At 40.7% G+C, this 14,125-nt stretch overlaps 1 protein-coding gene across 9 annotated transcripts in view; it reads left to right on the top strand.

The window, feature by feature from the left end:
• camta1a (calmodulin binding transcription activator 1a) overlaps nucleotides 1–14,125 on the top strand; it is a 1,145,933-nt gene that overhangs the window by 643,462 nt on the left and 488,346 nt on the right. For all 9 annotated transcript variants that reach the window (XM_048561404.2, XM_048561406.2, XM_048561403.2 and 6 more), the window contains one exon: nucleotides 8,062–8,197. In XM_048561404.2, the coding sequence (XP_048417361.1) occupies nucleotides 8,062–8,197 (136 nt within the window). The remainder of the gene's footprint in view (nucleotides 1–8,061; nucleotides 8,198–14,125) is intronic.

Below are 14,125 nucleotides of genomic sequence, written 5' to 3'. Positions count from 1 at the left end.
TCTAAATCTCTCCACTTCTCTCTTCCACAGTAATGTGCTTCTTAAAGCCTCCTTCTGTAACTACTGTTTTAGTCACCTGCCATAATATCTCCTCCTGTGGCTCAATGTCAAATTCTGGGTGATAAAAGAGAAGTGCCTATTTTTAAGTTTTTTTTCATGTGATGTGGCAGTTGCTGCCAAGGCCAACAGTTGTTGTTCCATCCCTAATTGCCCTTTAATGGGTGGTAGCAAGTCAGCTTGAAATGCTGTAATTCAACTGGTGTAGGTACATCCACAGAGGTGTGTGGAAGAGATTCCACAATTTTGATCCAGTGACATTAAAGCAGTGGTGATACAATTCCAAGTTAGGATGATGCATAGCTTGGAGAGGAACTCACAAGTGGAAGTGTTTCCATGCAACTACTTTCTTTACCCTTCTGAAGGCAGAGGTGACATGTTTAGAAGGCAGTGTTGAAGAAATCCTTGGTGAGTTACTGCAGTGGACACGGGAGATGGGACACACTGCTGCCACTGTGCATCAGTGCTGGTGGGAACAAATGTTTAAGTTCACAGATGAGGTGTGAATCAAGTTGTCCTGGACGTTGTCAAGGTTCTTGAGTGTTGTTAGATCTGTGCTTATCCTGACGAGGGGAGAGTATACCATCACACTGTAGACTTATGCCTTATAGATGATGGACAGAGTTTGAGGAGTCGGGAAGTAGGTTATTCATCACAGAATTCCAAGCCTCTAACATGTTCTTGTTGCTTCAGTATTTATATGTCTGGTCCATTTATGGTAAAGTCAACCATAATCCTAGAATGTTAATAATAGTTGGGTTCAACAGTGGCGATGTAGTTCCATTGAATGTCAAAATGAGATGGTTACATTTTCGGTTGTTGGAGATTTTCTTTGCATTGTATGATTGTTATTTACCATTATTAGCTGAAACCTGAATTTTGCCCAGGTCTTGCTGTGTTTGGAAACAGACTGCTTCGCTACCTTAGAAGTCAATCATAAGGGAACATCCCCAATTCTCACCTTATGATAGAACAGCTGAAGACAATTGAGCTTAGGACACTACCCTGAGAAGCTCATGGTTCTTATGGCACAATGGTAGTGTCCTTATTTTTGAGCCAAGAGGCTTGGGCTCAATTTCCACCTGCTCCAGAAGTTTGTAATAACATCTCTGAACCAGTTGACTGGAAAATATCTACCTTGAGGAACTCTGCAGTGATATTCTGTGACTAGAAGGATTATCGTTAACACCACAACCATGTACTTTCATGCTAGGTACGATTCCAACCAGTGGAGAGCTTTCCCTTTGATTCCCATTTACTTCATTTTGGGCTAGGTCTCCTTGAAGGCACACTCAATCAAGCAAATGCTGTCATAAGGTCTTGGGCTGTCATAATACGATCATGAGCCAAGTGGCTCCAGCAGAACCCGAACTAAGTATCAGTGACAAAAACAAAGTTGCTGGAAAAGCTCAGCAGGCCTGAAAGCATCTGTGAAGGAGAAAACAGAGTTAATGTTTCGGGTCCAGTGACCTTCCTCAGAACTGTTTCAGTGAGCCAATTGCTATGCCTTATGGTACTGTTAATGAGGCCTTCTATCATGTTACTGGCGACCAAGAGTTGACCGATGCAACAATCATCGGCCAGATTGGATTTCTTCTACCTTTTGCCGACAGAACATAGCTGAACAATTTTCCACATTGCTGTTTAAATGTTACTATTGTAGCTGTACTGGAACAGCTGTTCTGAGGAAAGATCACCCGACCCGAAATTGAACTGATTTTTTTTTTTCTCCACAGATGCTGTCATGTCTGCTGAGCATTTCCAGCAACTTTCGTTCCTGGAACAGCTGGGCTCTGGTTGGGTTAATTCTGGACACAAGTCTTCAGTACTATTATTGAGATGTTGTCAGAATCCATAGATTATGTACCTTAACATATTCAGTGTTTTCAAGCTGTTTTTTGGCATCACATTAACTGAATCAAATTGGCTGAAAATTGACACCTATGATTCTAGGGAACCTGAGGATGCAGCTGTGATAGATACTTGGTATTTCTAGCTGTAGATGGATACAAGCGCTTCAGCACTGTTGCATCTATGCTTGACTCATCCGTCATTGAGAATGAATGTGTTTGTGAAGCCTTGTTCTCTCTCTCGTTGTTTAATCATCAACTATGACTGGATGTAACAGGATTGCAGCATTTCAATCTAATCCATTGCATATGAGATCAATTAGCTGTGTCAGTTGCATGCTATTTCTGTGTTGGCATGCAAGTAGTTTTGTGTTATAGCTTCACTGGGGTGACATCACATTTTTTAAAAAATATGCCCTGATTCTGCTCCTGAAATGTCCTCCTGGACTTTTCTTCAAACCAGGGTTGTTTTATGGCCATGTAGAATGGGTATGAGCCATGACATTACAGAGTGTGGTTGAACACACTTCTGCTCCTGCTAATGGCCTACAGCATCTCATGAATGCCTGTTTTAAGCTGTTAGATCTATTCCAAATCAATCTCATTTAGCACAGTAATGCCGCAGGACTTGAAGTTGTGTGTTTGGTGTTAAAGTGGAACTTTGGATTTTCGAGGATTGTTGCTAGTCACTTCCAACCCTCCAGTCAAAGACAGATGCATAAAAATGGGTAAGGAAGATTTTGAAGGTTGGAAGAAGCCAATGCCAGGTTGTCCATCCAGTATGTTTTATTATGTTAAAGATGCTAGATGAATACATGTTGTTTGGCAATGTATTTCAGTTTGTCATTTATTGTTAGCCCAATGCTAAATATATTTTAACATATCCACCAAAGGAGCTTTGATATTTCTCAGATCGTTTGAGCCAGCAACATGAACCCCTGACTGCTCCTCTGCTGCTTGGCCTGCTGTGTTCATCCAGCTCTACACCTTGTTATCTCTGATCGTTGTTGATTACGTTTTTCCATTGGGAAGTGCCTTAGATATCCCAGGTATCTCATTCTAGGCAGCCTTCTGATATAAGGACGTAACCAGCCTCCCCCTCATCTCTGATCATGTGAGGAATCTGCTACATTAGTTCACTAAACCTGTTTCCTGACACTCTGTAAAATACCTTTGTAGATGCTATCCTTTGAAATAGGTTTATAAACCAAATGTGAACCTTTATTGCTTATGTTTTGAACAAACTTGCATTCTTGATTTTTATACTCATTTCTTATACATTTTTAGAATTTGTCTCTTGATTTTTGAGACAGTGGTCAGGGGTTGTCATTGCTGGTAGCTTGAGTAGACCCAAAATTAATGTTCACACTTTTATTTCTTGCAGGAAGCATTAACAGTGTAGATAATGTTTGATAATTAGCTGAAGCCTGACTTTACTACAAATGTTTATTTACGTTAGAAAGATGTAGCACAAATATAACTATCAAGCAGTGACAATCTGTGAAATTATTTGTGTGTATCTGTGTAAAGTCTAATGTGAATTTTACAAGGGCATGGGGCCCTTTTAAGGGAATAAATGAGCAGACTGATTGTTTTCTATCTTACTGTCTTTGCAAGTGTTCCTATCGGAATGCAATCCGCTGAATCTCACTGTATTATCTGTTTGGGACTTCAGGCAGTTTCGTTCTCAGGAGCTGGTATGTAAGAGAAAAGATAAGGGAGCAGCCAACTTGCCTGAGTTTTCGCTGCAACAAAAGATTAACAAAGCAGTAATGTGTGGTGTTTGTCTTTCCCTTGTTTATCGATCCATCATTGCAACAGAAATTCTGTATTGGCAAAATTTAAGTAGATAGAATGGTGTGTTGTATAACAGCCTCACTGGGTCCCTAACCCTTTGTTAGCCAATGTTTTCATTCTCTGCTTATTGTAAGAATAAAACGGATGGGAAAACTTTGTTGGAAAAATAACCTGTTAAGGGTACATTTGTGTTTGGGGTTGGGGGGACGTGCTGGTGAACATTACAGGTTCGTGTTCATCATGAAAGGGAGTCAGTGTCTGCAGTCTATGCCAAGATTTGAATCCCAAGCACTACGTTATACAATAAATGGTCAGGCATATTACATCTCTGAGTTAACAGATGCCTCTTGTGTCGCAGGTATATGAACTATACAGTCCTTAATGTTCCAGTCATCAATAAAAATTTTTTGCTAACAGGCCATATTGTTCAGGCTGATATACTTAATCAATTTAATTAGAAAGTGTAAATTATAAAAACAAATATAAGTACATTTATTTTAATCAGATGATAAATTATAAAAACAAAGTAGATGTCGAGTCCTGAACCCTGGATTAATATTCTGGGGGCATGAGGTAGAATTCTGCGACAACGGATGGTGAAATGTGAAATCAATTTAAAAAAAACTGGAATGAAAAAAATCTAACAGTGACAATGTAACCATTATCAACTGTCATAGACACCCATCTGATTCTGTAATGTCTTTTCAGAAAATAAATGTCATCTTTACTTGGGCTGGCCTCAGATGACTGCAAATCCACAGCAATATGGTTCATTAAACTGCCCTCTGGATAACTAGGATCGGCAATATCCTATATCCTATGAACAAATAAAAAGTCTCTCACTAACTGTATAATGCATTTATTGAAACCAAACTGGAGTTTCAGAACTGTGCTATCAACTTACGACAGAAGGTGGATGAGGGTAAAGCGGTTGATGTGGAGTATATGGATTTCAGTAAAATGTTTGATAAGGTTCCCCATGGTAGGCTATTACAGAAAATACAGAGGCATGGGATTGAGGGTGATTTAGCGGTTTGGATCAGAAGTTGGCTAGCTGGAAGAAGACAGAGGGTGGTAGTTGATGGGAAATATTCATCCTGGAGTTCAGTTACTCGTGGTCTACCACAAGGATTTGTTTTGGGGCCACTGCTGTTTGTCAGTTTTATAAATGACCTGAATGAGGGCGTAAAACGATGGGAAGGTAAATTTGCAGATGACACTGAAGTCGGTGGAGTTATGGATAGTGTGGAAGGATGTTGCAGGTTACAGAGGGACATAGATAAGCTGCAGAGGTGGGCTGAGAGGTGGCAAATGGAATTTAATGCGGAAAAGTGTGAGGTGATTCAGTTTGGAAGGAGTAATAGAAATACAGAGTACTGGGCTAATGGTAAGATTCTTGGTAGTGTGGACAAGCAGAGACATCTCGGTGTCCATGTACATAATCCCTGAAAGTTGCCACCCAGATTGAGAGGGTTGTTAAGAAGGTATACAATGTGTTAGGTTTTATTGGTAGAGGGATTGAGTTTCGGAGCCATGAGGTCATGTTGCAGCTGTACAAAACTCTGGTGCGGCCACACTTGGAGTATTGCGTACAGTTCTGGTCGCCGCATTTATAGGAAGGATATGGAAGCATTGGAAAGTGTGCAGAGGAGATTTACCAGGATGTTGCCTGGTATGAAGGGAAGGTCTTATGGGGAAAGGCTGAGGGACTTGAGGCTGTTTTTATTAGAGAGAAGAAGGTTGAGAGGCGACTTAATAGAGACATACAAGATGATCAGAGGGTTAAATAGGGTGGACAGTGAGAGCTTTTTTCCTCGGATGGTGATGGATAGGATGAGGGGACATGGGTTTAAATTGAAGGGTGGTAGGTATTGGACAGAAGTCAGGGGTAGATTCTTTCCTCAGTAGTAAGGGCATGGAATGTCCTGCCTGCAACAGTAGTAGACTTGCCAAGTTTAAGGGCATTTAAATGGTCATTGGATAAACATATGGATGATGATGGAATAGCGTAGGTTAGATGGGCTTCAGAGTGATTTCACAGGTCGGCGCAACATCAAGGGCCGAAGGGCCTGCGCTGTTATGTTCTATGTTCTAAAAGCACTTCAATGAAGGTTGATTAATATATTGAACATAATTTTTGTTTTCCACGGACCAAAGCTTTAAATGATTCATTAGTGTTATCTTGATAATTGGAAACAGATGCCATGTCCAATTGTGTTGAAAACTTCATTGATTTCTCTGTCTATGAATATTTGCAATTGAAGCTGTTGAAAAGTTACAAACGAAAAGACAGAATGAGGAGTAGTAAGTCTGTTTCACAGAAGCAACAACAATTTTCATTTATATAGTGTTCTAATATATCCCAAGATGACACACAGATGCAATTAACGGGCCAAATTTGACACCAAACAAGATATGTAGACATTGGAAAAAAGAGGTTGGTCAGAAAGGTCAGTTCCAAAGAGCATCGTAAAGGCACAGGGGGAGCTGGAGAGGTCTTGAAAAGAATTTGAGAAACCTAGGTAGCTGAAGGCATAGTTGCCTGTGGCAGAGCAATTGAAATTCTGATGTGTAAGAAGCCAAAGTAAAGTCAATGTGGTCTCAAAACTTTAGAATGCTGGAGGAGATTCCACAGATGGGATGAGGTGACTGTAAAGCTTTCTTTGCTTGAAAACAAAGGTGAAAATTTTAAAATTTATGCATTTATAGAACAGGAATCATTGTTGGTCAATGATAATGGGGCTAGTGGTTAAAGGGATCTTGTTGCAAATTACAATATGGGAGCTGAAGTTTTGTTGATTGGCCAATCGATATGGGATAATATAATGTTCATAAATGAAATGTTAGGAATTGGATTAGTCATGACATGGAGACAATTTAGGAGGAGGAGCTACATATTTTACTCCAGGATGGAAAAGTATGGATTATATGTCAATGAATGTGAGGCTATCCACTATCCACAAGAACAAGAAGGCCGACTGTTATCTGAGTGATGATGGATTGGAAAGGGAGAGGTGCAACAAAATCTGGGTGTCCGCATACACCAGTCCTGAAAATAAGCATGCAGGTGGTGATAATGGTCTTCATAGCAAGAAGATTTGAGTACTAGAGCAAGTATGTCATGGGCTTGAGGAAGGGCCAGAAAAGTTTTGCCAGACAGATTCCAGGGATGTCAGAACTCACATCTGAAGAGACCTGTATGCATATAGGTCAGGTAACACTGTATTCACTGGCGTTTCGACACATGATGGGGGATCTCCTAAAAATCCATAAAATTCTAACAGGACTAGACATGATAAATGCTGGATGTTTCTGATGACCAGAGAGACCAGAACCAGGAGTTTAAGATATAGGGTATGCCATTTAGGAATGAGAAGAGGAGAAATGCTTTTACTCGGTGTGATGAGCCTATGGAATTCTCTGCTAGACGAAGTAGTTGAGGCCAAAACGTTGAATGTTTTCAAGAAGCAATTAGATATAGTTCTTAGGACTAAAGGGATCAAAGAGTATGACGTTAAAGCAGGAACAGGATACTCGGTTGGATAATCAGCCATGATCAGGGCAGCACAATGACTCAATGGTTGACATGCTGCCCCACGGCACCAGGGAGCTGGGCTTGATTCCTGTGTTAGGCGACTGTCTGTGTGAAGTTTGCACATTCTCCCTGTGCGTGGATTTCCTCCGGATGCTCTAGCTTCCTCCCACATTCCAAAGATGTGCAGGTTAGGTTTAGTCATGCTAAAAGGCCCATCGTGTGGAGGGATGTGCAGGCTAGATGGATTAGCCATGGGAAATGCAGGGATATAGTAGGGGATGGGCCTGGGTGGGATGCTGTTTGCAGGGTTGGTTTGCTCTCAATGGGCTGAACGGCCTGCTTCCACTTTATAGGGATTCTGTGAAAACTATGAAGAATGGTGGAGCAGGCTTGAAGGGCCTAATGGCCCACTTCAGCTCCCATTTTCACTACTCCTACGCTCCACTTCTGTTAGTCTCATTCAGACTCCGAGGATAAAACTATGGTAGTAAGTCATCCAGTGCAGCCACATCTCCTGTTAATTAGCTTTAGTCTGGGAAGCACTAGCAGAGCTACAGTTGGCTTCAGTGTTCTTGAGGGCTGTAGGGAAAAGGTCTTGCCCAGTGTCCATGAGTTAAAACAAGGATCAGTGCATGTATCACCCATGATATCCTTGTAAGGAAACTGAAGGCATTGGGATTGAGAGAGTGCAAAATCACCATCAGACCTAAAGATTGAAGCATGACAGGTTTGATTTTGAATGGAGACAAGTATCTCTAAAACTGTTTTACGTGGATCCTGAGTCCCTATTTCCAACACTGTTTCTTCCTTGTAATATTGCAGGCCCCAGAATGGTTCCATGATCCTATACAACAGGAAGAAGGTGAAATACAGAAAGGATGGTTACTGCTGGAAGAAACGGAAAGATGGGAAAACTACTCGGGAGGATCACATGAAGTTGAAGGTGCAAGGTGTAGAGGTAAGGGCTGCAGTAGCACTCTAAACCCTGTTTTGCACTTTACCCATTTAATCATATTTGAGAAAGGTGACCCTGTGACTGATCTAAAGGAATTTTGGAATAGTGCAGTGATTATTTTCCTCTTCAGTCTGAGAATTGACAATTACACCTGTATTACCTTAGATATACAAGAAGAACAATTTTAAGAATTACTGAGTTGACAGAATATTCAAAACTCAAGCCGCCAGATATTGTGTCAAATTTGAGAGTCAGCTTACAATGTTTTAAAAAAGGCTTTTTGCTGTTGCTTGTTTTTCTTCCCTTCACTGAGATTTCTGTAATTCCCAGCATTCTGACCTGAGAGAACAATCTGGTTCCAGCCTTCCTGCCAAGCCCCAAAAGGTGAACAACAGCCCATATTTTTATCGCACCCTTTTCAAAATGCAGACTTGTTCAGGAAAGAGAGTGAGATTGCTGATGAGAGGTGAGACATAATCAGACCAAATATACATCCAAGTTATTTTTGACTTTATCGGAAATTCTTGACGAGTGTTATGGGAGATGAGTTAGGGAGTTAATTCCAAACACAGTCAACACCAATGATACAGTAAGGGTGTGCAGTGTTCAATGAGGGAAGGTCCAATTGTTAGCTCAGCTTCACTGCTCCTTCAACTATTCTTTCGTCAACTTTGTTGTGGAGATGACCAGAGACAAGTTCCCTGAGTTCTGTCAGCATCCCTTTTGCTTGTGTTTTGAGAAGTCTGCGGTATCATGCCAGTAGTTATAATAGTGTAGTGCATTTTGTACTGGTCTGGCATTGCCACAGTAGGGTTTGAACTCATGAACTGTACAAACTGAGATTGAATTCAATAAGTGTGGCAATATATGTGTTGGCACGGTTATTAAAGCTGCTGTAATGGCCTAAGCTGCCAACTAACTTGGGTAGGGAACTAACCAAAATAACCTGCCTGGTTCAAACAACAACATGGTTGATCCTTGATAGCGCAGTAGATTAAAGTGAAATGTCAGAATTATCTTGACTTTCATACATAGATATGCCCCGTGCTTCTTTATAGCATCTCCCCAAGTCATGACCACAAACACTTAGCATGACAAGAGCAATGAGATGATGGGTGCACAACCACCTGCAAATTCCACTCCAAGCTACACACAATCCTGATCTAGAACTTAAATGATTTTTCTTCCCTGACAGAGATAGCAAGGACTGCAGCTGCTGGAGTCAGAGATAACAGTGTGGAGCTGCAGGAACACAGCAGGTCAGGCAGCATCAGAGGAGCAGGAAAGTTGACATTTCAGGTCAGGACTCTTCTTCAGAAAATTCAGACCCTTCTGAAGAAGGGTCTCAACCCAAAACATGAACTTTCATGTGTTCCACTAGCTTCACATCTGTAATTGTCTCTTTTCTTTCCTGTCATTTGGTCAAAATCTTGGAACTCCCTTCCTAACAGCACTGTCAGTGTACCTGCACTACATGAACTGCAGCTGTTCAAGAAGGCAACTCACTCCTGTCTTGTCAAGGATAGTGAAGAGTGAGCAACAAATGCTGGCTTTTCAAGCGACATCCCTTCGAAAATCTCATGGTTCAAGTCTGAGCAGATTACAATATAAAGCACACACTACTAGCCTTCCACTGAAGTGCATTAATATCAGAGTGTTACATTACTCAGTTCAATGGTGTCCCCCTCCAAGGTTTTCTACCATAAAGCTGAGGGCAAAGCACCTGCTTCCTCAATGAGCTTATTTTGGATCTTCTCTACATAGTGAAGCCTTTATGCTACAGGGAATCTGCTAGATTTTAATAAAGCAGTTTTCTTATTTAACTCTGACGCCAGGAATTAGGACCTGTTGGGGAATGTAAGCTCAAAGGTCAGATGAAGACTTTTCACTTCCTACGTAGCCCAAAAGATAAATGCACCAGCATTGTGTGGCATTCAACCAAATGCAGTGACTCAAGTGTGAACACCAGCTTAGACTGAGCTTGTTGAACGTGCCCAATGTATTAATTGTGTTATGCTTGCCTCCTTATGGACTAAAGGGACAAATTCAGTCAGGATTCCATTTCCTATTTACGACCCAGTCTCTCAAGCTTTGACAGTGTCTGTGTTTGGTTGGGGGCAGGACTGGGATTGATTGTGGTACGCCTCAATGTTGCAAACTGTGACCTGCTGACACAATTCTAGAATCAGATATGAAGGTGAGCTTGCTGAGGTAGGTCCAAGAGTGCTCATGACTTGGAATGCCAATAAGAGACGACTCTTTCAGGAGAGGCAGTGCCATTTTCCAATTGTACCACTCACCACCTGCTTTTGAGTATGTGATATTACACCGTTATTGATAGGTTTAGAAAACACCAGTGCTACTGGCAAAATGGGCCAATTTTATGAATACAGAATGTCAACAGCAAATGATACCCCAATGCTTAAAACAGAATAGCCACTGGAAACTTCAGTATATGAAAACAAATGAGAGTTTGAAGTTTATTCTGTCATCATGTTAATTAAATAATACCATAACAGAGAAAACTGCTTGTGGGAATATATTCAAGAACACATTTGAAAAATGTAATGAAAAATCCTGTTGGATGTCATTTTATTAATAATTGGTAATATGTTTATTGTGCTTGCTCTGGTAATGAATGTACTATGAACTAGTAAGTACATGTGTGACATTTAAACAGAGAGCTAGTGAGTGCCCCCTATCGTCTGGACCTGGAAATACTCTGCCTGTTGCATGGCCTAAGATCATGCTGTGCTAGTGCTTCAACCAATATCAAGTCCATTACTAAGATTACTTAATTTCACCTTCAAATTTCATTTGACTATTGTTTTATTGCTGTAGACACTACAGAAGCTCCAACTTAAAGAACATAGAGTAAAGTAGCCAGGTGAAGCAAGAATAAAGAAATCATGGTCATGGTCATGGGAACAGGCAGCATTGGAGCCATGGATAGGAGATCAGATGGCGTCCAAGCCATAGTTGTGACAACAGGCAGCATCAGAGCCATGTCAATGGGAGCAGGCAGCATTGTATCCATGTTTGTGGAAATGGGCACTGTCAGAGCCACAGTTATGAGAACAGGCAGTATGGGAATCATTGTTGTGGGAACAGATAGAGTGAGAGCTATTGTTGTGGAAAAAGGTGGTGTAAGAACTATAATTGTGCGAGCAAGCAGTGTTGGATCTGTGGTTATGGGTACATGCAGTGTAGGACGCACGGCTCTTGGGACAGGTGTCCAGGAGCTATGGCTAAAGGAACAGGCTGTAAATGAATTTCTAACAGCTCTGAATCACTTTTGCTGATGAGAATTTGTTTTGCTTCTTTCATGAAACTAATTCAGTTTCTTTTTCCACTGCCTATGTTGATAAATTGTTCCATACCCTTATTACCCTTGAGGAAAAATAATCTTCCTCCATTTCCTTATCAGTTTCACTCTTCTTAGGTTGTAAATATGGCCTTATTTGTTTAAACTCCCTACATGGCAGAAAAAGATATACTGAATTCATTTTGTCCAAACATATGAGTGGATACCATTTTGTGGAAGCTGACCTTTCTCTGTAGCTCATTCCAGTGGACCATTCTTCATGAGCAAGTCTAAGCAATGACTGTTTATGAACAATTTCACTTGAGAGGGTATTATGGTCAAGCTCAATCCTGTTCCCTGAACAAGATCCACAACATGCGCTTCTCAACAAGAGTCACTGATTAGCATTTCCTTTCACTAACTCAGAGACAAGTGAAATCAATTGCACAGGCTCACCTAAACCTGGTCTCTGAGCAGGTAATCCGGAATGAAGATGGAAATGAAAATTAGACTTTCCTGTACCTCAATGTTACACACATTAAAGCAGTTCCCACCTGGGCCACTGGGGAAACCCTGACTGATTTCCAAAATCCACACCTGTCTCTGCAGAATGGCATTGTAAAAAGTAAAATGTGTCATATTAAACTTTACTTGGCAAAGCTGATGAGGTCCTTCAGAAGAATTGTTTAAATTCTGTTTTGATGATTTGCTGCTTTGGAAATAACTCTTTCTTTCAAATTTGCTAAATGTGAAACCAGCCGTGTAGCAAACTCCTCCAGAGGAGAAACACTTCAGATGAGTAAAATCTTAAAATAACGACGTGTAATACATGATGCTCAAGGGGTGACTTTCAAGTTTTTTTTGTCAAATTTCATTTACATTTTGATGTGACACAGCATGGGACCCTGCAAGATATCACATTCCCAGCTTGTGCAGCTGTCTTTTGGGGGACAATGTGAATATTTAACGCTTTCAAATTTAGTGCAAAAAAAATTGAGTAAATCTCTGGTGAGCAACATTCCTGCCTTCAGCACTGAGTCAAGCATGAGATTCTTAATATGCCATTGAGAACCAAACTTAAAAGGCCATCCATTCATCCACCTTTTGCATCAGACATTATACCAATGGCCATGTTTGCCTCTCCAATGGATGTGGAGATCTCATGGTGCTATTTTGTAGAAAATCAAGGGAGTTCCTCCTGCTGCCAGTCTCCCTCGTGCCACTCCGTGAATATCGCTGAAATAGGTGACCTGGTTATTTTTTGCATTATTGTCTGAAGGGCCTTCATTGCTGTTGCAGTTCCCTGATATGACAACAACAGCTTTGCTTCAAAAGTACATAAGTTGTAGAGTGTTTTGAAATGCCTCAAGATTGTGCAAGGCACTAAATAAATTATTTTTCTTCTCTTAAATTACAGTGTATCTCATTTTGCCCCCTAGTCTTTAGCCCTATACTCTTTTTTTCTCCACCTTTCAATTTACCCCTCTGCCTTTGCTGAACACTAGAGCATAGTCTGCAGTCTGCCCTGTGGGAAATCCAACCCTTTCCTTAATTGAACTCCTCATATGCCTGCTTTGGTGCAAGATTCTCTGGCATTCAGGAATGGGAATTCTGGCTGATATTTTCATTTCTTTAACACCAGGGGCACTGAAGGCCGTTGTACTCTCAGATTTCCATCTGTGTTGAGATTAGCTAGTTCAGCAGTAACCAGAACCCATAATCTTACTCCGCTGTATGGCTTTGGGCTGTGAACTATGTGCTGTTCCTGGAATCCTGTTGCTTTCCCACCCACCCATCCACAAAGTAGCTCTTAACCAGAATAACAAGACTACACAAGAAGATAAACAGATCAGAATGAGAGAGAACACTGAGTGGTGTGGATGGTGAAAGGGACCTGCAAAGCGGGGATGAAAATCAAACACTTGAAAAGACTTCAGTTATGTGGAAAGACTGGAGAAGCTGTCCTTCAAGGACAGAAGATTAAGGGGAGATTCAAAAGGTTCTGAAGATCATGAAGAGTTTGAGTAGGATTTCCTGTGGCTGGAGCTTCACTAACCAGAGGATATAGATTGTTTAAAGAACAAGGAGCAATATATGGATAATTTTTTTTGTAGGCAACAGATTGTGTGATCTGGAATATGCCCTTTTAAAGGACAGTTGAGTAATTTTCAAAAGGAATTTGGATCAATACTTACAAGGATAAAGAAATTACAACTGAAAAGACAAGGAGAGTAGGATTAATTAGTTACCTCTTTCAAAGAGCCAGCGCCGTAATAATGAACCTTTCTTGATTTTAACATTGAATTAAATAGAGGGTGAAAAAAAATTCATTTGCCCCATTTTGATTATTTTCTTTCTTTTCCTTTTCAATCTTCTTACTGGTGTGCTTAATCTTTCAGTCCGCTGGAGATTGAAATACTCCAAAAGAAGTAATTAAAACAAAAGCCAGATTTTACATTTTTTTTAAAACTCATGGACTGTTTATATTTCTAACACAGTTAGTCACAGAGCAGATCTAATACAACATAAAAGAACACGGACAGCAGCAATAAGCTCCTGAGAAGCAGGGCAGTTGGTTTAAATTATATGCTAGGTTGATACTGCTCACCAACAGATACTTAACATGG

This window comes from Stegostoma tigrinum, chromosome 28 (assembly GCF_030684315.1).
Source record: "Stegostoma tigrinum isolate sSteTig4 chromosome 28, sSteTig4.hap1, whole genome shotgun sequence".
Classification (NCBI taxonomy): domain Eukaryota; kingdom Metazoa; phylum Chordata; class Chondrichthyes; order Orectolobiformes; family Stegostomatidae; genus Stegostoma; species Stegostoma tigrinum.
This window is presented reverse-complemented; position numbering and strand designations above follow the sequence as displayed.